The sequence below is a fragment of the Neovison vison genome, chromosome 5 (genome assembly GCF_020171115.1).
Source record: "Neovison vison isolate M4711 chromosome 5, ASM_NN_V1, whole genome shotgun sequence".
NCBI lineage: Eukaryota > Metazoa > Chordata > Mammalia > Carnivora > Mustelidae > Neogale > Neogale vison.
Genome location: NC_058095.1, coordinates 155,088,474 through 155,109,874, shown reverse-complemented (window position 1 = coordinate 155,109,874; position 21,401 = coordinate 155,088,474). Strand labels below are relative to the sequence as shown.

The window sequence follows — 21,401 nt, the reverse complement described above, 5'->3', positions numbered from 1 at the left end:
TTTGTTCTGGACACACGAATGACCTCGGTTGTTAGTCTTTCCACACTATGATTGTTGCATACATTTGGGAAATTTTCACGTTGTGTTTCTGTCCCTTTGGCCCCACAGGGATGCTTTGTCCTGTTTTTTAATGCTATCTCTCCACCTCTGAATACATGTCCTAAATAATGTCGCACCGAGAAGCGCCATATGTGTAGAATGTGTTTTGTAGTTCTGAAGGGCACTCATCTCACCCCATATAACATTGTATTTCACAAGTGTACTCTCTGAACCTGTCTGCTTTTCTGATCTGACTAAAGAATTCAGGGTATAATGCTACCTCTTTGTACATCTCCAATCCTGAGAAAATCACCAAAGAAAAGCCCCTTTTATGACAGAACTTCAAAATTAACAATTTCTTCACTGCCTGAGAGTGCACACGAAGCTGCAAGCTTGGACAGCTTTTCCGTGCTGCTGTTGTAAGTCTCTGCTGCTCATTTGGGAGGATTTCTGGTGTGAGAGAAAAACCAGTGTTCCATTTAGAAAGAGCATGGGAGGCTTCGTCTGAGGGAAAAAACAGTCTGAGGAAATGTTGGACATCTGCGCTGTGGAAGGGGACCATGCTAGACCTTCTGGGGCAACAGACAGTGACTTTATGGACCCAGAGTGCTCTGCCCACACACTTGCACCCTGTCCACTCCCCGACCCAGGCCCTCTGTCCTGTTCACTGAGCGCCCGCATCCCCCATGCAGCACATCTGACCAGCCAGGCTCTTGGGTCCTGTGCCTGCACGTCCCCGACCCTTCCAAGGACAGCTGCTGACTCTGAAAGTCACCTTCGGTTATCTCTCCTCTCTCTCCCCTTGAACAGACCATGAAGGAGGACTCGCTGCCAGCCACGAACCCGCTGGTGACGCCACAGAAGCCTGGCCTCGTGCTGGACAACAGCCTGCACAAAGACCTCTTCGGAGCCATCTCCGGCATCGGTAAGGCTCGGCGCTCCGCTCGCCTCCCTCTGCTCCGATTCTGCACTGCCTCCCTCTCGCAGCGTGGGAGCCACGCCGACTCTCAGGAGGCCCTCGGAGCCTGAGCTGCTGCCTTGCACAGTCTTTTCCTGCTTTTCGTATTTAATGATGGAAACCCTCGACTCGACCCTGAAATACAGACCACCCCCCCCCGCCAAAATCTCATGCATTGAAGATTCCATACGCCTAATGACGTGTTTGTGCTGCTTGCTTTTTGTTATGCTCACATTAATTTTTCATTTTAAACGTCCAAATTGGATTTTCAGGAAAGGAGTTTTTAGAAAAGGAATGTCTTTGCAGGAGCATGTGGGGGGATGTGGGTAGGATTTACTTGTGGTGATGGTGATTTTGATGAAATGTGATCGAGTAATTGCTGAGGAGATGGTGGTCTGTGGCAAGAGTACAGTTCTAAAATCGGTTTTCTAAAATCCTCTTCCTTAGACTATTTTTCTCTCTGACATAATGTAAGAGCAACCCCTGTGGGGAAGAAAACAGATGGCAAAAATCAAGATTCAGATTGAGTAATGCTTGGAAGAAAATGCCTGAGAAATGTACTTATTAATATTCTGACTAATTGAGCACCTGTGCCAACTGCTTCGTGAAGATAGTGGTACAAAAAGAAAGTAGATGTGTCTTCACAGAATTGTCACAAACGCTCACAGATTTTTTCTGTCTTTATTTCTGTCTTTTACTACTTTTTTTTTTTCAAAGATTTTATTTATTTATTTGACAGAGAGAAATCACAAGTAGATGGAGAGGCAGTCAGAGAGAGAGAGAAGCAGGCTCCCCGCCGAGCAGAGAGCCCCATGCGGGACTCGATCCCAGGACCCTGAGATCATGACCTGAGCCGAAGGCAGCGGCTTAACCCACTGAGCCACCCAGGCACTACTTTTTGAATAAATGAAGCATATGGCTATGCCAAGTGCTTGGGACACCCAGTGGGTGGACTTAGGTCAACGGGGCAGAATAAAGGGCTCTTAGCCTTTTAATTTGCAGGAGTATTATTTATTCTGATTGTGTCCTTACCTCTTTGTTTTTCTTGATGTCGAGGTGCTGTTTCATGTAGGTGATGAAAGTGAGCAGAATGTAGAATCAGAAACCCCATACCAGTGTCCAGATTTATCCTACAGTACCAGTCTTTTAATCTTACTTATGCTTACATATATTTTTCAAAGCCGTGGTGGTCTCATTAGGTATCGTAAAGATTAAGTGAGTTAATGTGTGCAGAATGCTCAGAGCAGAGACTGACCTGTGGTGTTTGTATTTGCCTTTCTCCTGGGGCCCTCGTCCTGTCCCGCTCTGCCCACATACCCAGCCACTGCTCCAGGGGCAGGAAAGGGACTCTCATGGGAAGATACTGTCTGCAGAGCTCAGGGCTTACAACACTGGCTTTAAGGTCAGACAGAGGTGGTTTGGGATCCAGACTCCATCAGTTAATGACTGCCCTGAGCAGGGTGTCTCTTCTCGTCATCCTCAGTGTCCACATCTCCAAAACAGAGTCAGGGCAAGGAGTGGAAAGCTCATACAGTGTGCACGGTGCCCAGCATGGTGACAGTATCTGACGGCCGTTATAACAAGCACAGTTCTTCAGTGTTACGCCTTTCTGTGATGTACTCTCAGTAGCCAGTTTCATGACCCTTGGGGCCCAGGAATGTGTAGAAATTACAACTCCCTCACTAGTACTCTGTAGAATTTAAGACTCTGGAAATGATCAAACTAGAACGAGGCAATGCTTTTTTGACTCTGACTTTCTTTTCCAATTCTGCCTCACCTTGTCAGGCTGTGGGTTGCCTTGAGAATGTAAAGATGAGCCGCTGGGTATCATTACCGAGACTCGAATGGCATTAATGACCTTCAGTAGCTCTGTGTTCGTGACGAAGTTATGAAAAGTATCTGAGACTGATTTAATCCCTTTTTGCTCTCTTAAATTTCAAGATCTGAATCCACTTTCCATAGGAATTCACCCTAACAGACCTTGTCTATCCTCCAGCATTTTCTCTCCTACCCCCATGGAAAGACTTAAACCCTTGTTCCCTTTTAGGAATGTCTTCCAGAAAAGCCCGCACCTTTGAGTTGGGTTTGCTAGCTTTCTGGTAGCTTGAGCAACTCTTTTTTTATTCCTTGAGGAGTTTCCAGTTAACTTGAGTCCCGGTGCTTATCCTTCAAGAACGGACTTTCTCCTTGCATTTCTATTTAGTAGAAATCTCGTTTCCTCAGAACGTACCTTCAGCATTGTTTTTAAATGTCTTTGGAACATGGTGCATGAAGATTTCTAGAACTGATTTGCTGCCTGGATAAATCTACTCCAAGATTATGTTTGTTTTTTAAAAAGCACACATTCTTAAGCCCAGGATTCTCTTTTCCACCTGCTCCGTATTTTGCATTGGGCTGTCCATACAAAGAAGACAGAGGTGAACTGAACTTCTTTTCATTTTACTTACATGTTGTTTAAGATTTTTAAAATGCACTGGCCTGAGACATTAAGTACAAACACACACACACACACACACACACACAATGGGAACCCAGTTCTACTAAACATGTTGATTTTGATTTACTGCATTTCCATCTGTTTGCCTTAGATTAGGATTCTGTTTCTGGAACTGAGCCTAAAACCCTGTCAATTTAAGGTCTAATTTTACTTCACTGAGGACCTCTTTTTCAAGATCATTATGTTTTACATTAAATATGAAGTCTGGTTATATTAGGAGGACTATAATTATACTTTAGTCATAAAGTATGTTTTATCTCTAAGTATAGAAAGAGGCTCATAGTTTTTTCATAGGTTTTTACCTGTTCCCCGTTACAATCCATCACACAGTTTCTCTTCTGGAATGAGGCAAACTGGGGCCAGTGACTTACATGTTCCAGCCGTCACTTCCATTTTCAAATTCCCCTCACGCTTCTTTTCTTAATTTTAATATGCTGATTCAGTTTCAGGGACGGTGGTGGTGGATACAGCTGAGTGTTAGGTAGAGGGAGAGATTAACTTAAAAGTGTTTCAGGGGTGCCTGCCTGGCTTAGTGGGTGGATCATCCAGCTCTTGATTTTGGGTCAGGACGTGATCTTGGGACCCCACATTGGGGTCTGTGCTCAGCAAGGGGGGCTTCTGCTTGGGATCCTTTGTCTTCCTCTGCCCCTCCCCCCAACACACTAAATGAATAAGTAAGTAAGTAAATAAATAATCTTTTAAAAAGAAAAGAAATGTCTCAGTCCATGGCAGCTGATTTGCATCCTAACATATGAAAATGGCGGCCTGTTCTGAGGTGTTGGGGAATGGCGTCTTCCATGTGGGTGTGGGAGGCCCTGCTTCCAGCTTGCTGGAGCCCAGCACCAAAGACTCCTCAGACAGCGTGCACAGCCAGCCCGGCCTTTCAGCTGGAGGCAAGCCTTGTGGTTCAGCATGAAAGGTACAAGTTTGATGGAAGCAGGAAGCAGGAAGTTAGTCTACTACTTTTACTTTAAAAAATTCCATAGTTCTGGTGCACCTGGGTGGCTCAGTGGGTTGAGTCTCTGCCTTCAGCTCAGGTCATGATCTCAGGGTCCTAGGATCCAGTCCCACATCGGGCTCTCTGCTTAGTGGGGAGCCTGCTTCCCCCTCTTTCTCTCCACCTTCCTCTCAGCCTACTTGTGATCTCTGTCAAATAAATAAATAAATAAACCTTATTTTTAAAAAAAAATTTCGTAGTTCTGAGGTGGGGCTGATTCCTGACTTATAGTGCTGCTTTTTCACTGATGTGACACATTTTATTTTTAAATTTCTTTTCTGCTCGTAACTCTTTGTTGCAGAGATTCCCAAGCATTCTCCGTTCACAGCACACTTACGGTCACAGTAATTTGTTCATTGAGTCCCCACGCCAGAGTAAACAACCAACAGTTCTGTTTATTAGGTATTTGGAGCCACATAACCTAGGAAGTTCTTCTATCTGAACAACTTCATCGGCATTCGAGAAAAATACACATAAATTTAAAGAAAAATTATTTTTAATAACCACACCCATTGCCAATGGGATGTGTGCACGTGTTAGGCATTGCCCAGCAGCTCAAATTTGGAATCTGATTTCTCACCACCATCTTCATTTCCTGTTCCACAGTGATTTTCACCCAGTACTTGCTTTTTATCATAGCAGCCACCAAAGACCTAGCTTCACAAAGATACGACATCATCGAGAGGAACGTAGTGTGATCTCACATTGAAACTGCAGTTTGGGGAAATGTCAAGCACCATCGTGTTTTTCTTGAAAATGTAAAATGTCCCGAGAGGCCCCGTGAGTTTCCTAGGGCACCTCAGCATACAGTTTGAATACTGTGGCTCATTGCAGGGTTTCGTTTTTTGATCTGATAGTTGTAGGTGGATTTTTTAACATCTTTATTGCATTCTGAAACAGTGGTGTTCCTTTCGTCTGAGGAATCCACGGTGGCCTCACATAAGTGAATTCAGGGTTGTGTCTGAATGTTTCGGATTATGGCCCTTCTTTAAAGGCGAGGTGGCTGAGTGAAACTCTTGAGCCCATTTCTTAACAACAACAAAAACAAGTGCCATAGAAGCAATTTCCCTTAAAGTTCAGTACGTATCTTCATTTTGTTGTCTCTCATCAAGTCTTTGGTCTTTGCTTGATTTCTGTTTAGCTTCTCCATATACAACCTCAACTCCGAACATCAATAGTGTGAGAAATGCTGATTCAAGAGGATCCCTCATAAGCACAGATTCGGGGAATAGCCTTCCAGAAAGGAATAGCGAGAAAAGCAATTCCCTGGATAAGGTAATTTCTTTTCATACAACTTAAGTGTTTCTTACAGCTAATGGATTTAGCCTAAAGTAAACCGTGCTTCATGTTCTGGTGTTTGTTAAGGGTAACTTTTTTTTTTTTTTTTAAATAACTCAGTTAACCTGGAGTTATTATCAGAGTTACGATCAGAGTATTGTCTAAGGATGGGGCCCATTTCCTGAAATCTCCCCCATTCTTGTTTCCAAGATTTTACATCAGGGCAATGTTTACAGTGGAGGACCTTGAGGCAGGTGGGACAGGTAGGGACATCAAAATGCCCTCTCATTTAGAATCCCCATCATCTGTACGCCAGAGAATACCATGTATACAATTATCCATGCAAATGGGTGTTGGGTCCAGAGCTTGCTCTGGAAAGATTAATTGATCATCTAGGTGATTCAGGGATGAGACTTTATTTGAAACCAGCTCACACTGGTACCTCCAACACAACATATCCTCCTTATATTTAACATTTTTTTCTTGAAATAATCAAGGGTCAGACTATTTGGAGCTTTGTGGGAATGGCTAAAGCTTGAATTTAAACCCAGAACAATGATAGATTAGTATTGCCTTGGCCACTGTTTTCCCGAGTTACTTCAAGTTCAAGGCAAGTACACATAGCAATCAACAGGTGAACCACTTAGGGATGTATTTCTCTGAAACGTGCAGAATGTCCTTCAGCAGCAGGTTGGTCATCGTACCTGCCTTTCTGTGGCTGACAGTGACACGGTTATCCTTCCATGCGGTTTTGGTAGAGGTGGGAGCGTCTCCGTGTGGGTGTGTGTCATGACGTGTTGAACTTTCCCCTTGACCGTGACTTGCGTTCATATGTAGAGCGAGAAGCTGCTCAGGAGGCATTCTGCTTGCATCATACGCAGTGCTGGAGAGGAGGAAGAGAGCTGCCAGTCAGCCAGGAAAAACCGGGTCACTGTGGATTTTTCCCTTCTAACGATCCCACCTTTGCCAGAGGAAACTTTGCATGCTGCACCTTCCCTCCCAGCGCAAGAAGCACTGGGTTCTCCTAGCGGCCCTGGCGAAGTGCGTGGGCGAAATGATGCATTCCTCCCTGTGGTTTTGCCACTAACTGCACCTGTATTTCTTCTATAATAAAAAACTCATGTACATTATTAATTAAACCCGATTACCATATATTTTTTTCAGTTGCTGCCCCCAATACCTTGAATGAAAGATTTTTTTTTTAATTGACCTTTCTGCTTTGGTATTTGCCAAAAACATAAAAAAATCCTGCTTTTCAATTGGCAATACAACTGTGACGATTTCAAAATCTCCCGTGACTTTTTAAATCAGGAGATGAGATTCTTGTTCTTGTACTTTTTTTTAAAATTTGAACCCCTTGAACATGTAAACATGCTGTCTAGTGGCAAAACTGCCCTCACCCTGCGCCCTGCACTTTCTGAAGTTTGTGGTGTTCAGCTAAGCCGCTGAGGGAATGGTCTCATCGGTTTAGGGTCTTTGAACAAGCTCTGCTGAGGTGTCCCTTTCTGTTCCTGTTGGGTACCCACCTGTTGTTTTCCCCCCAGTGGTGCCCCACGATGTCAGCTGAATGACAGGGACTCCGCCGCAGGCTTTTGTGGGGTACACAACAGGGGCGTGGGTTTTATTTCCTCGTTCAGACACCGGCCTTCTCCTGAGGATATGGTCGGTTCTGCAGTGTCTTCCGACTCATCATTTCTGTTTGATCCTAGCCCACATCCCTTTTTTGCATGAGATCGTACTTGGCATTTTAGAACTGAGCTGGTAGCTCCAGCGGTGGTTACCCAGTTTGAAAGGTCTGTGCCTGCTGGCTTGTCTCTTAGGATAGCAAGTGAAGGAAGCCGACAGAGCTTCTGTGGACTAGTCGCTTGTGTGTGTATTTGGTGAAGGTGTGTCTGTGGTTTGTCGACCAATGAGTTATACCTTCCAGTTTGCGTGATTTGACTCAATTCTAAGAATCTTTCTCTTCCAAGGGAGAAAAATGAACCTAATTTTGTTTTACCTGGAATAATGGATTAAAAAAAATCACCTGTATTTCCTTTTTTTTTTTAGCACCAGCAAAGTGGCACTTTGGGAAATTCTGTGGTTCGCTGTGACAAACTTGACCAGTCCGAGATTAAGAGCCTGCTGATGTGTTTCCTCTACATCTTAAAAAGCATGTCTGATGGTAGGTGAAAGTGAAGATGTCAGTTTTACTTTGTTTCAGTATTTGGTTTCTTTTTTAAAACTTATAATTGCTTGAAAGGATAGAAGAGCTTAAAAAGATTTTCTTCCTCATTTGAAATACATGTTAATTTACTAAATGTAGCAGAAATAAAAGTCTTAATTTGGAAAAAGAGTTTTTACTAATTGTTCCAAAAAGCGAGTTCTAAAATGCGCATGGGCCATTAAAAAAATTTTTTTTTATTAACCTCGGGCCTACCATCATAATCCAAGAAGACAGAAGCAGATAAATGAGGTAGCCTTTGATTTTTTTTTTTTTTCCTAAAAAACCAATTTCACTTGTCCAAAAAAACTTTTTGGCAACTTGCATAATTTTATTAGTCAGGCTCTTGAATTGGAATATGTAATGTTGGGGGATCTGAGCATCTCTTCCATTTAGAGTATGTGTGACATTCCTGGCTTTAACTGGAAGTGAGATGTGATTTTTTAGTTTTCTGATGGAGTTAGTGGTATCATAGTAGATTAAGTTTCTCATAAAGGGTTTGACAACCACATTTTTAAATAGAATAAAGCATGTAAACATCCATGATAAGACACTTCAACTCCAGTTTTGTGATATAAGCAATCATTTGAAATCATGCCATGGTACAATGTCTTGTTTCTTCCTTGATCAGAAATCTTGTCTGACTTGCTGCAGCATAATCAGAAAGTGTCCTATGAAGTGTATTGAGTCAAGGTAAAGTCTTCTGAAAACAAAATGCTGAAGGCCTCTCGTGCTGCCTTTGTGTAGTGGCAGTCAGTATGGGCCTTAAACATCCAGTGGAAGGCATTTCTGCCTGAGAAGAATGTTTCTTTTATATTAAGCTTCCATATCTGCCTGAGAAGAATGTTTCTTTTGTATTAAGCTTCCATTTCTACAGCATTAATAGCCAGACCTTAGTATCCAGATGGTAGGAACCACATACCTGTCCCTAAAATGCTTCAGGACTGGGTTATTTTTTTATTCTGTCAATTTGTTACTTTAAAGTAGCTTTTAAAAACACAACAAACAGAAAATAATTTTCCTTGAATGATGACCAAATAGCAAAGCACTGGGCACTTATTCAGGTATTAGGGTTATAAAGTTGAAATTCTGCCCTTAATGACAAAAGTTCTGAGCTTTACATCACGGTGATGAGTTTTAGCCAGTTTTGTAATTCTGTTTTTCCTTTGCTGAAAGTTTTCCTTAAAATATTTTAAGTTTCAAATAATAAATAAGATTTATAACTAGAACATAACTACTTTTTTAAAGACCAATATTCCAGAAATTTTGCATCCTAGTTAAAGTTATCCTTTAAAGGCAGCCCTTTGGAAGGCCATGCACATGATTTAAAAATTCAGTGACCTCTTCAAAACAGTTTTAGAGCTTCTCTTTAAAAAAAAAAAAAAAAAAAAAAAATTACCTTCAAGGTATCAATTTCCTTCTTTTTATAATTTGAATTTTTGTGTGTGTCATGTTTAAAAAGTCTTCAGCTATCCCCAGAGTCATGAAGATACTCTTCTTTATCCTCTTTAAAATAGCATTATTCAAATTTTCACATTTAAATCTTAGTATCTACCTGGACTTGATTCTTGCGTATGGTACGGGGTGGGGAGAAAGTGCCTTCCGAGTAGTTTAGCGGACAGGCGACCACAGTCAGCTGTGTAAGTGTGTAGCTACTCTTTCCCTTTTCCCACATTCAAGGAGCACCTTCTCCGCTTGGGCCCCTCCGTCTCTCATAGAGGTTAGCTGTCTCCCCCCCCCACGCCCTCAGGTCAGTAACCTGAGCCTCAGCCAACAGCCACGAGCAAGGAAAGGCAGCTTGGTGCTCCTTGTCTGGCCAGCTGTCGCTGTCTGATTTCTGCAGGTTGGCCCGGAGAGGGCCTCTCATACTCACTCGGCTCCTTCGGTGCTCACCCCATGAGGATGGCCAGTCTCAAGTAACCCGAATCTGTTCCTCTGGAATCTAAACTCAGAATTCCTGAAAGATGGAAGCCCACTGCCCCACCCATGTTACTGGTCTAAGAAACTAAACGTGGCTTTTAAAATCAGGTGTACTTGATTGAAGTCCCCATTCCACCATGATTCTTTAGCCTGATGATAGGGAGAACTGCTTGACTTCTCTGAGCCTTTATTAGCTTATCTATAAATTAGAACACTGTCTCTGATCCTGGTGGCGATTAAGATATGACAAGTGTGCAATCATGAGACCACCTAGCACAGTGCTCACGCATAACAGATTCTCCGTGTAAAGCTCATGGCTTCCCCTGCCCCTCACCATTCTGGACAAGCGTGGAGTGAAAAGTCCCTGGCCGAGCACCTTCACGAGCCATCGGCATCACTCCAGACCGCTCTCATTCTCCTCAGGCCCCCGAATTCAGTGGAATTTCTCCCTGAGAGAAATCTCTTCACCGGTTTTTCAACCTCAGTATAAAATATAAGAACACAAAAATGTTTAACTATCTGGTGGTAGCACTCTTGGGCAAGTTCTAAAAGGTTAAGGGTCACACACAGAATGATTCCTGTAAATGGACTTGTAGGATTTTCCTTTACTGAAAATATGGCCGGTCATCTTGACGCAGAGCAGATGTGCGTGTGACTTCCTCATGGAGACGGCACCACATCATCACGCCGGGAAACAGGAAGTTGCATATATTGCCTGTTTGGAAGACTATTTGGCAATATCTGTCCATAACATTTGATGTGGCTCTTTCACTTCTGAGAATATTTGTCCTATAGATGTAGTTGGACAAGTGTGCAAACATCCTTATAAAAGAATAGTCTTCAAAGCATAATTTAATGGAGCAGAGCATTGTGGGGAAAACAAGTAAATGTCTGTCAGTAAGGGACTGGCTAACTCAGTTATACCGCATTCATGGAGAGGAGTATCAGGCATCTTGGAGAAGATTGGAAGAGATGCAAGCTATATTACTGAAATAAAACTCAAAGGAAAAACAGCGTGTGCAGTATGTACGCATCCATTTCTGCATGTTTGTGTTAAGAAGAGAGGACTTAGGTACATGCAAGAATTTTCAACAGATTGTTTCCTGGAGAGTGATTCTGTATGAGGCAGAGAGAGAGAGAGCCTAACTTGAGATTATTTGCCTACTTGTATTCTTTGAAATCTCTGAGCCACTTAAGAGCACATTATATGTAAGTTAAAATTGTACTATCTAGTGTTAGGTGATGCATGATGAAATTAAAGTTCAAATGCAGCTTCTTGAAATTGAATATGCACATTGTGTGCATATTCTGTCCATATTCTGTGCACAACCAATAAAGACTGGTCACTGTAGTTGGTTCTTTGATCAGCTATAAAAGGGTTTGAGGGTTTATTCTCCAAAATCTTTTCCCCATCCCCTGCTGTATACAATGCACATCATGATTCTGACCAAATTAATGTTTACTTTCTAGATGCTTTGTTTACGTATTGGAACAAGGCTTCAACGTCTGAACTTATGGATTTTTTTACAATATCTGAGTGAGTAGTTTTGCTTTGCTCTCTGCCTCTTGATTTTTCTTGGCTAATTAAGAGGTGTGAACAATGCTATGGGGTTGAACTAGGAATGTAGTATATTCACATCCACCGTTTTTAAGCTCTTTCTCCTGGACCTGACCCCAACACTTGCTCTTGGGAGCACATGACTCAGTGGCCAGTGACCAACCCTAAATTATTAGGGTTAATTATTATTAGATGAGAGCCAACTGCTTATGTGTATAAACTATCTGAATAAAATGACACAATTTATTAACTAAATTGGGTGAATGCTATGTTTCAAAGGTGAGTCTAATGTAGCTTAAGCAGATATTGTAAATATTGAGACTAAAATAGCTATAATTTTTAAATTTAAGTGAAATCTTACATTTTATCTATATTACCTCCTTTTAACTCTTCAATCATTCCTTTAAGCTCTTTGCTTTAAAAAAAAGGAACAAAAAAACAACAACAAAAACCTACCACGAATTCACAATCCCCTGTAAAATTTGCTAGGGCCAGGGGCACCTGGGTGGCTTAGTCATTTAAGCATCCAACTCTTGATCTCAGCTCAGGTCTTGACCTCAGGGTTATGAGTTCAAGCCCTGCATTGGGCTCCACCCTGGGTACGGAGCCTACTTTAAAAAAAAAAAAAATCACTGGGGCCAAATGATTTTCCAAATCCAAAATTTTTTAGATTTTTAGAAAATTTACATAGAGAATATATTCTGTAACATCCCAGCAAGGTCTTGGACACCCCACAATCAAACACATTATTGTTTCCACAATACTATGATTGTTCATAACAGCTGGAAAAATTATAACTGTAAATAGCTTTATTTCTGGTAATTGGGGTCATGATTTTGCTGCCAAATATATTTTCCTAAACTCAGGCAAAAACCTGTGATCAGAGCTCTTTGCATTTTGAATTACGGTCTTGGTTCCTAGTCATGATCATTCTCTCTGCTAAGTTACAAGTGGGAGAGATTGATGAGATTCCGCACCAGAAGAACTTACTGGACATTATTGTAACAACTTCTTATTAAATACATGATTTTTTAAAAAATCAACATTGTGGATATATTAAAACCAATCCAAAAATCAGACACTTGATGTCTGTAAGGGACCAGTCCATTTAGAAAAGCCAAAAGAGGGAGCTCCTTGCCCGGATCGAATGAGGACAAATAAGCAGCTGGGAGAGTTCCTCCGGTCCTGTGCTTTCCCCAGTGCCTGTGCTGAGACAGATGGAGTCGAGGGGCAGTCCTGTTTGTCCCAGGCCTCCCCAATGGCTTCACCACCCAGCACAGTACCGACAGCCCAATAACCTCCCCTCTAGGTTAGTGATTTTCTCTGGGTGAAAAAAAACCTCCCAAGAATTTCTGAATACCAGAAGTAAGAGGCTACTGGTAGATGTAAGGTTTATTGAATGTGTTGTTGCTGATGGGTTGGAATAAAGCAATGTATTGGAAACCATTTTCTTTTCCTGTTTCCCTAATAACCTTCCATCCTGTCTGCAGAGTCTGCTTACACCAGTTCCAGTACATGGGGAAGCGATATATAGCCAGGTACTGTGGGGGTTTGGCTCGAATGTGTATCATTCTCTGTATTATTTGGCTCTGAATGTGTGGAAATTGTCATCCGTGATGATTGGCGGTTGGAATTCTCATAAACAGCCGTGATGTCTTTGGACTGCTACCGTCAAATCTGGTGGCATCTTTTGCCTGCATTCCCACACTCCTTCTGTCTCATTTTGCCTCTTGCATCTCTCTTGGAAGGATTTCCCTCCGTGGCCTGCTGCTTCACTGGTGTGCTTCCTTCCAGATACGCCCCTGTGTTCTGTTCCTTCCCGTCCCCTCTCTCTTTCTTCTCCCAGCTCCCCCAGGTGTGTCTTCTCGCTCTTTCTCCTCCTCTAGTGGTTTTGCTTCCCCTGTTTGACTTTCAGAGGTCACTTTTTACCATTCCTTCTCCCAGCTACAAAGATAATAATTTCTCACATAACCATTTTTCGTTTCTTCTTCATGAAAGAATGCTCTCAGTTCATCTCAGATTTGTTCAAATTTCCTTAAAAACTGTCTCCGCAACGGAGCCTTTTCTCCTCAGTCCACATAAGCTGTCCATGCCCTGCTCTTCTCTGCCGGGAACTCTCGATTGAGTTTCATACATCCTCACGGCCCCGCCCCACACCATACTCTCAGATCCATGCTGAGTTCGAGGGGAGCCGGAACCTCATTGCGAGGGGCACCCAAGCCTCTCTTTCCTGGAGGCATTTCTTCAGAGCACGTCTTGTCCTTACCACGTTCCCACTCCTGCTCTGCGGCTGCTCAGCGCGTCTGTATCTGTTTTGTCCGTGTTGTGTGTCCCGTGATAATGTATTTACAGCGTTGGTCTGAGTATCCTATTTTTCCATTGTTATTGTTCGCTTATAAGTAAACACATTTATATTTTAGGACAACTTTAAATTCAGTAGTGATTGAGTTTTTTCTCTATAATTCTGTTTTACAGCAATGAAACAGGAGAGAGATTTTTAAGATTATTTGAATGTGGAGATTTTTACTTTTTATGTTAACATTGTTCTTTTCTTGGGATATTTGAGACATTTGCAGAATTATGTTTCATGTTCAATAAGAGTTTGTGGGTTTTTTTTTTAAAGAGTAAATTTAGAGAGTATATTTTACACTTTCATCCTATTCATATTTATTTTTAACTGAAACGCGGTGGCACTTGGAAGTTCTCTCATTTTAACTGTTATTTTTTATCGTAACAGTCAATTATAACATTTGCACTTTTGAGTACCAAATGCAAGTATATACAAGGTGACCTATACAGTAACACCTCGCAGCCGGACTTTACTCCCTTTGACTCTGCCCCATGGACCTGGGGATGTGGTATATTGTAACCGGAAGGCACTGTGCCTGGCAAGCTTCCCAGCCTTCTCACGGTAATTGTCACCCACAGCACAAGTTGGCATTTGGAGAGCGTTGTGCAAATTAGGGTGACGTGCCACAGAGCTGAACATGGTGCCTGTGGGAAGCTGAAGGTTTCTGCCCAACAAAATATTTTAGAATTGGGTCTTGTCTAACTGTGAACTTATTTTTTTTTAATGGCTATAAATTTAATTTAAAAAAAATCTTCTGACTTTATAAGCACCCTGTATATATTTGCATGTAAAAGTGTACTTTCTTGGGCTCTCCTAAAAACGGATGGGCATAGGAAGGCGGGCGTGGAAGGTGGTGTTGCTTGTTAGGTGTGTTGTGGAAAGATGTGCCCTGCTTCATAGAAAATTCCTGTGGTTTCTGCTCCATGTGACAAAGATCCCGAGCGGAGTCTGAACGCTGTCGGTGTATGCCCTCCGTGGCAGTCCCGGCTGAGGAATACTGCGTCTTCTCATTGTGTCCCTCTGAAATCACCCAGCAGCATGTTGCCCGATGACAGTCCATGCATGTTCTAGAACTCCTGTTCTCCACACAATAACACAATGAGGGAGACGGTTGGCTACGGGCCGGGGACAGGTGTCATTCCAGCACGGGTCTCATTTTTCATCTGCTCTGGTGATGGTACACAGTAGGAAGTTAGCTGTATGATTGCTAACCCAGATCACTTTTCTATTTTCTTTACTTGACTGCTGACAAGTTTAACAAAGTGTGTGGCTCTCCTTACTGCCTGGGTAAGAATAAAGGTGTTAAAACCGCCTCATATAATCCCTCTCATTGCATGTTTGTTCTCTGTTTCTTCCAATGCATTGTTTTCTTTTTTAAAAAAAATTTTTTTTTGCTCTTTAATAACATGTATAATCTGAAAATATTCATGGTGTTTGGCAGTTTCCAAACTCTAACCTTTAGCGCCGCGTTGGACTGATGCTCTGACTTTTAAAAAGCGGCATCTCTAAAGTACATTCCAAAACTGAAAAGTTCCCTGCTTTAGCTTGCTTTTTGCTTCTTCATCATCAGGTGCTTTGCTATGAACTCAGTTAAGAGCTGCCGCCTGTGTGTGCGTCTCAGGCCACGCTGCTCTGGTCGGCGTGTGGCCGGTCCCCTTGTGCTGTGTCCTGGCCTCACTAACCCTGCTCGTCTCGCTGCGGTGTAACAAGTCTAACTTTTGCTTCTATCCCATTTCACTCATGTTGCAGGAACCAGGAGGGGTTGGGACCCATAGTTCATGATCGAAAATCTCAGACATTGCCTGTTTCCCGTAACAGAACAGGAATGATGCATGCCAGATTGCAGCAGCTGGGCAGCCTGGATAACTCTCTCACTTTTAACCACAGTAAGTCCCATGACATACCATCGTAACAGCCAGCCATCTCATGTGACATCTCAGAGGGGAGAGCCCCAGGCCGCACCACACCACATCACCAACCTGACTTTTCTTCCAGCTCAGAGCAAGTGGGATGAAGAGCTCATGGCGAAATTCCCTTCTTTGGAGAGAGTGACACAATGTGGAACGTGGTCAGCTACGGCACCAGACCTAAAAGCCTGGACCCTTTGTCCCAACCCCCTCCCTTCAGTATTTTTAACGTAAACATTTTGACAGCCAAACATTCTCTGATATCTTTAATTGAATATTTGTATTTTCCTTGCGCAAGTCCTGGGGACATCTGGGACAGGTTCCTTTCGTTCTTCCGAGGCCATGCATGTAATTGATCAAGTGTCCACATTCTGACATTCCAGCTTTGAATGTATGTTACTCCTTAAACTGCTGTGAAAACATAAAGCCCATGAATCAATTTGTGAGGGTGTGGAAAAGCCAATAACAAAGTGACTTTTTCTGTGTTTTCAGTGTGAGAAAGATATCAAGTGTGCTTGGAATTTCTGTAGACAATGGTAAGATTTAATCAGGTTGAAGTCTGCTTATGAGGCCGCTTCACTTGCAAGCCGAGACCTTTTTGTTCATCTTGCCTTCCTAACTTTGGGGCTTTCTAACTTCACAGTAGAGATTCTACCAAAAAGTAGGAGCATATTTTTAATTTACTTTTTTCATATCACCAGAGGAGACATGACATCATGTACTGTTTCTAGAAACTTAAGTGTTACATCTCCTTAAAAGTTTTCTCAAAGCAGGAAACCTAAAAGACATCAGCCATGCAGCATTTTAAAAATGAATGCCGTCATTTATAATAGATACCATTTCTGTTAGGTTGTGTTCTCTGAATTATTTCATCTTTTCTCCAAGCATAACATAGCTAGTTACTGTTTTACATATATAATTACTTGTTCTCATGCCAAGTAATGCCTTTAATGTATAGCTATTAATATCTTCCATCATTTCTAATCATAAGAATTCCACTCACTGTGATCTTCCTACCTCTTTCTTTATATAGGCTGGGAGTAAAAACAATATTCCCAAATGCTTTAAAATGATAATAGTTCAGAGTAAGAAGGCTGAGGCATCAAAATATAGCAGCTGCCTACTCTTCCACCCCAAAGTTCAACCTAATGGGTATAGACCCTCTTTATAAAATTCTAAGCTTAATTTAGATCAGTATGACATTTGCCTGCCACACACGAATGGATGTTCATGACACATCTCAGGCTCCAATACTGGATTTTTCCACATCTTGTCTGTTAGGGCTTTTTCTAGCTCTGCAGGCAAGGGGTTGACACAAACAAAAGAAGTTTTGGTGTTTTTAGTTTTCATTTCCTATTAAGCAAACAGAAATTAAATTCTCATGGTTCTGCAGGACTTGCCACACTGCCCCTGCCCAGACAGTTTATAACACAGGCGTTACCTCTCCATCAGTTAGAATAAATACCTAAACTTTAAAGCACTTAAAAAAAAAAAATCAGTAGACCGAGTCCCCCACTCCAAAGATAATCATGTAGGAAATAGAAAATAAAAGTAAAATGAGTGATCAACGCATGAGTGTATAACCTTAATCCACCAAGACAGACAGCCGCTCCTCCCGCTGCAAACAGATTTTGCAATGGTGGCTTGAACTGGAGGAGAGAGGCAGCTGGCTATGTTTTGCAGCCAAGCAGCATATTGTGAACATGGTTGACGCCCATTCTCTCTTCCGGCTACCCACAGAGAGCCCGTCCTTCCTGCCTCTCTCCTCTTTCCTCCTGGAGTTTTTGCTCTAGTCAGTTTTCAGTGACACCATCCTCAATCAGCGTTTCTCCTTCTGCCTTCTCGAGAAACAGTGTGTAGCTGATTTCTTTTAGCCTCCTGTCTGCTCATCCCAAATTGGTTCTGGTGTCTCACAGTCCTTGCATCTTCTCCTGGAACTCGGTCTCCATTTAGAAGTCTGATGATGTATCTGGGGGGCTTCAGCCTTTTTGAGCTCCAGATTGTCCGTGTGCCCAGAAGCCACAGAGAAGGCAGGACATACTGTATGTATACATGTGTATATGTGTGAGCATATATATGTATGTATACATATGTGATTTCTTTACACCACTACCGAGCTATTTTATGGGAAATTTGTAGTCATATATGTCTTTCTTAAAAAAGTCCTTTTTAACAATGAATACAGTACCTTCTGTTGGACCAACCAATATGACATAAATCCAGCATGTGAGAGGTTTGCAGGATGCCAGAGTCTAAAATTTATTTGAGAATTTATTTTAGAAAAGAAAAAAAATAGGAAGAGGGCCCCCTCCCTATATATACCACCTGCATTTTTTGTTTTTAGTTTCAGAGGAAAGGCTTTGTCAGGCCTCAGCTTGACCACCTGGGGGCAGCAGAGGACTGCCAGAAATATAATCCAGTGGCGTCCAAGTTTTAAGCCCCCCATTAGTAGGACATGGGAAAAGACACCATGTGCACCTTACATGTAACCATGGTGGGGTCTTATCTTTACTCTTGGATTTTGATAGGAAATAATGAAAATGATAAGTCCCACTGTGTCCAAATAGCCTTCACTATTCAAAAATACTCAGAAGATAGAGGTTCATTATGTTTGGGTCATTACCCAGGTACGTGAAAAGTAAATGTTTACAACATTAAGACATTGACCTTTTTATTGTAAAGTGCATCCTGTTGTGTATCAACAGAAGCTATTTGTGTCAAATGGAAAATTGAAAGTGAGAGCTACCTGTAGAATATTTTACATAAACCATGCTGTTGGGAGGGAAGCTAAGTCAGACATGTTTATAAGTAAGTGATACGTGTGCAAAACACATAAGATAACATTTTGCATTTACTTTGCTGTTATATATTGCTCTAGGAATATATTAAATTCATTTGCATGATAATTCCTATTTCCTGCTGGTACGGTAGGGCGAAAAGCCAGACAAGAGGCAGAAACACTTAAAGAAAACCTGCATTTTGTATAATTTGGTATAAGAGAGAGTTCAAGGTCACTGGATTAAGTTGCAGAGAATGCGATATCAGGTCATCATGGAAAAGCGTTTTCTAACTGAATTGCCCATTAGCTACTGTGGGCACTGGGAGTTGGAAGTGTGGAAACAGACTGGGTGAGGACCCCCGGGGGATATTGTTCAGGTCTCTTAAACGTCACACTGGGAGGTGAAGAGTTAGATGAGATGGTTTATAAGACCACATCTAATTCTGAAATTCTTTGCTATCTATGAAGTGCAAGCAAGACAATGAGTATCAGTGATCATTAAATTCCTTACTGTGTATAATACTGAATTTACAGGAAAACGCAGAGAACACATGTATTCTTTGAAGTAAGATTACTGTTTTGCAGGTTTTAAGCATGACAATATATCTCTTAAAATGGGTAAAAAATCGACTTAGATGCTTTAAAAGTATATACTCAAGACAGTAAATGAAATGTTTGTGAAATCACTTTTTTTTTTATTCTGAAGCAGGTTTCCTTGATTTAGAAATACATGTTTGCATGTTTCCTAGCATTTCCATTATCAGGCTATAACTTGGAGTTATAACTGACCTACCTCACATATGTGCCTTGCATATTCCATTCAATATGACAGTCAGTCATTGGTACTTCTTGCAATTGATGGGGTTTCAGAACTGAGAAAGTCTGGCACGATGCCTCTTTAAAGTCAGGAAATGTTTAGGGGTGCCTGGGTGGCTCAGTGGGTTAAACCTCTGCCTTCAACTCAGGTCATGATCCCTGAGTCCTGGGATCGAGCCCCACATCGGGCTCTCTGCTCAGCAGAAAGCCTGCTTCCCCCCACCCTCTGCCTACCTCTCTGCCTACTTGTGATCTCTGTCTGTCAAATAAATAAATAAAATCTTAAAAAAAATAAGTCAGGACATGTTTACATTCTTAATAACCTTAAAAAGGACTTTAAATTACAATGCATGCTTAAACCAACTGTTTCCACAGTCTGGGCTATATATCCCATACGAGGTACTATTTCCAGACACAGCTGAACATTAGATTGAGGTTTTCTTCAGAGAAGAGAAAGCAGATGGCATCACCATTTCCTCAGGTATAAACTCTGAGATTACAGACTCATTCCACAAATCATTTTTGAGCATATTAAGGTTTTTGTATGGGTCAGAGGACAGACAGCAAATCACATCATTTTTGCCTTGGAATATTATTCCTTATTCTACTGTCTACTCTTCGCTCATTTGTGAAGAAAATATTTTTAACAATAAAAGTGGGATGGAGATGAACAAATAGATAATAACGTAGAGGTTGATCAGTCTGATAGTTTGCAAAAGTATATGTAGTTAGTAAAGGCTGCAGACCATGAATTAATATATCTAGGGGACTAGGTCTTCCGTGTTTGGGGCCTTCTTTTAGCAAGAAGATTTCATATCATTCAGTAGCATTTACTTTTTTCTCACATTTCTCACAAAATGTATTATTTTTCTGGATTCAGATTATGTGGGCCAGAGGGAAAATAAAAATAAAAATAAGGGTAAAGGCACCTGTTGAAAAGAAAGTGCCTCCTGTTAGAATATGTATCTGACTTCAAGCCCAAACGTCCTCTGGCATTTGGAAAAGGCAAGTGTTTATGTCCCTCCCACCACATCCCCTCTGATGGCCTGGCAGTGGGGAGGGGGAGACTGTTTACAGATGTGGTCAGTGTTATTCAGTCAAGCTGTTCTAGTAACAGAAGTTTATTAAACAGAGTAAGGTTCATTTAAGACTAACGTAACAGATGACATTAGGGAAAAAAGTCTCATCCTTTGCCTCTGTGTGTTTAGAAGACTTTGGGATTTTAGAATAAATCGTTTATCAGAGTTATAACAGAATGAAAATTGTGTCAATGTGAGCAGTGAATCCCAACGACGCCAAAGCAATCCATGATGTGTGTGCCAAAGATGGCACATTGAGGAAGTCCTTCTCTTCTCTCTGATCAGCCTAGCTGAAGGTAGTCTGTCAGTGCCCTGTGCCTCAAGGCACCACAGTTCCGTAGGGGAAATCAGTAGGGTTAACAGCATTCCTTACTTGACCTGGTGAGAATCTGCTTCATCAGCTTCAAAGAGTTGCTGACCGATACTTGAAGAAATTGCATTTTCTCTTAAGACGCCTTTTTGGATGTACCAAGTCAGTTTCATTTTCCTGGGTTGGCCTGTATCATGGCGACCAAGGACTAAAGCCTTGCCTCATGCACAGCTTAGTTCCAGGCATTGAGACAAGAAGTTTCCATGGGAGTATCCCTCGGTGAACTGTCCATGCAGTCTGTACCACTTAGACAACCTCTCCACGCTGTCCTTTATTTTGGGGGACTTTACTAACACTGGCTCAGGAATATTGCTGACTTTTTTGAGACAGGAGTTTAAGGAGAAGCAAAATTATAGCCAGTTGTGGCTCAGCTGGATCATTTCTTTGATTATTTGATGTTTCAGACACAGGCAGACAGATTTCTATATGAATCTGACTGTGATCCTTAAGGAAATGAGATACACAATGTCGACACTCAGAGTCTAAGAGCTTGGAGAAATTTTGTCATTGTCATGTTTCCATACATATATACATAATTACATAAAAACTTCATTAGTGTGGCCATTGATTCTGTGTTTTAAAACAACACATTGCCAAGTTTTAGTCCTGAATGGGTCCAGACCTTTCAGCTGAAATTAAATGGTGTGGAA

General features: G+C 41.8%; 1 protein-coding gene across 25 annotated transcripts in view; it reads left to right on the top strand.

Annotated features, from left to right (window-relative positions):
- DOCK9 (dedicator of cytokinesis 9) overlaps positions 1-21,401 on the top strand; it is a 279,424-nt gene that overhangs the window by 210,498 nt on the left and 47,525 nt on the right. For 14 of the 25 annotated variants that reach the window (XM_044250016.1, XM_044250000.1, XM_044250013.1 and 11 more), the window contains exons 33-38: positions 850-964; positions 5,633-5,766; positions 7,819-7,933; positions 11,363-11,429; positions 12,941-12,988; positions 15,550-15,686. In XM_044250016.1, coding sequence (XP_044105951.1) covers positions 850-964; positions 5,633-5,766; positions 7,819-7,933; positions 11,363-11,429; positions 12,941-12,988; positions 15,550-15,686 — 616 coding nt within the window. Of the gene's footprint in view, positions 1-849; positions 965-5,632; positions 5,767-7,818; positions 7,934-11,362; positions 11,430-12,940; positions 12,989-15,549; positions 15,687-16,199; positions 16,244-21,401 lie in introns of all 25 variants that reach the window. The other 11 variants (XM_044250022.1, XM_044250021.1, XM_044250018.1 and 8 more) reach the window with 2 other exon arrangements.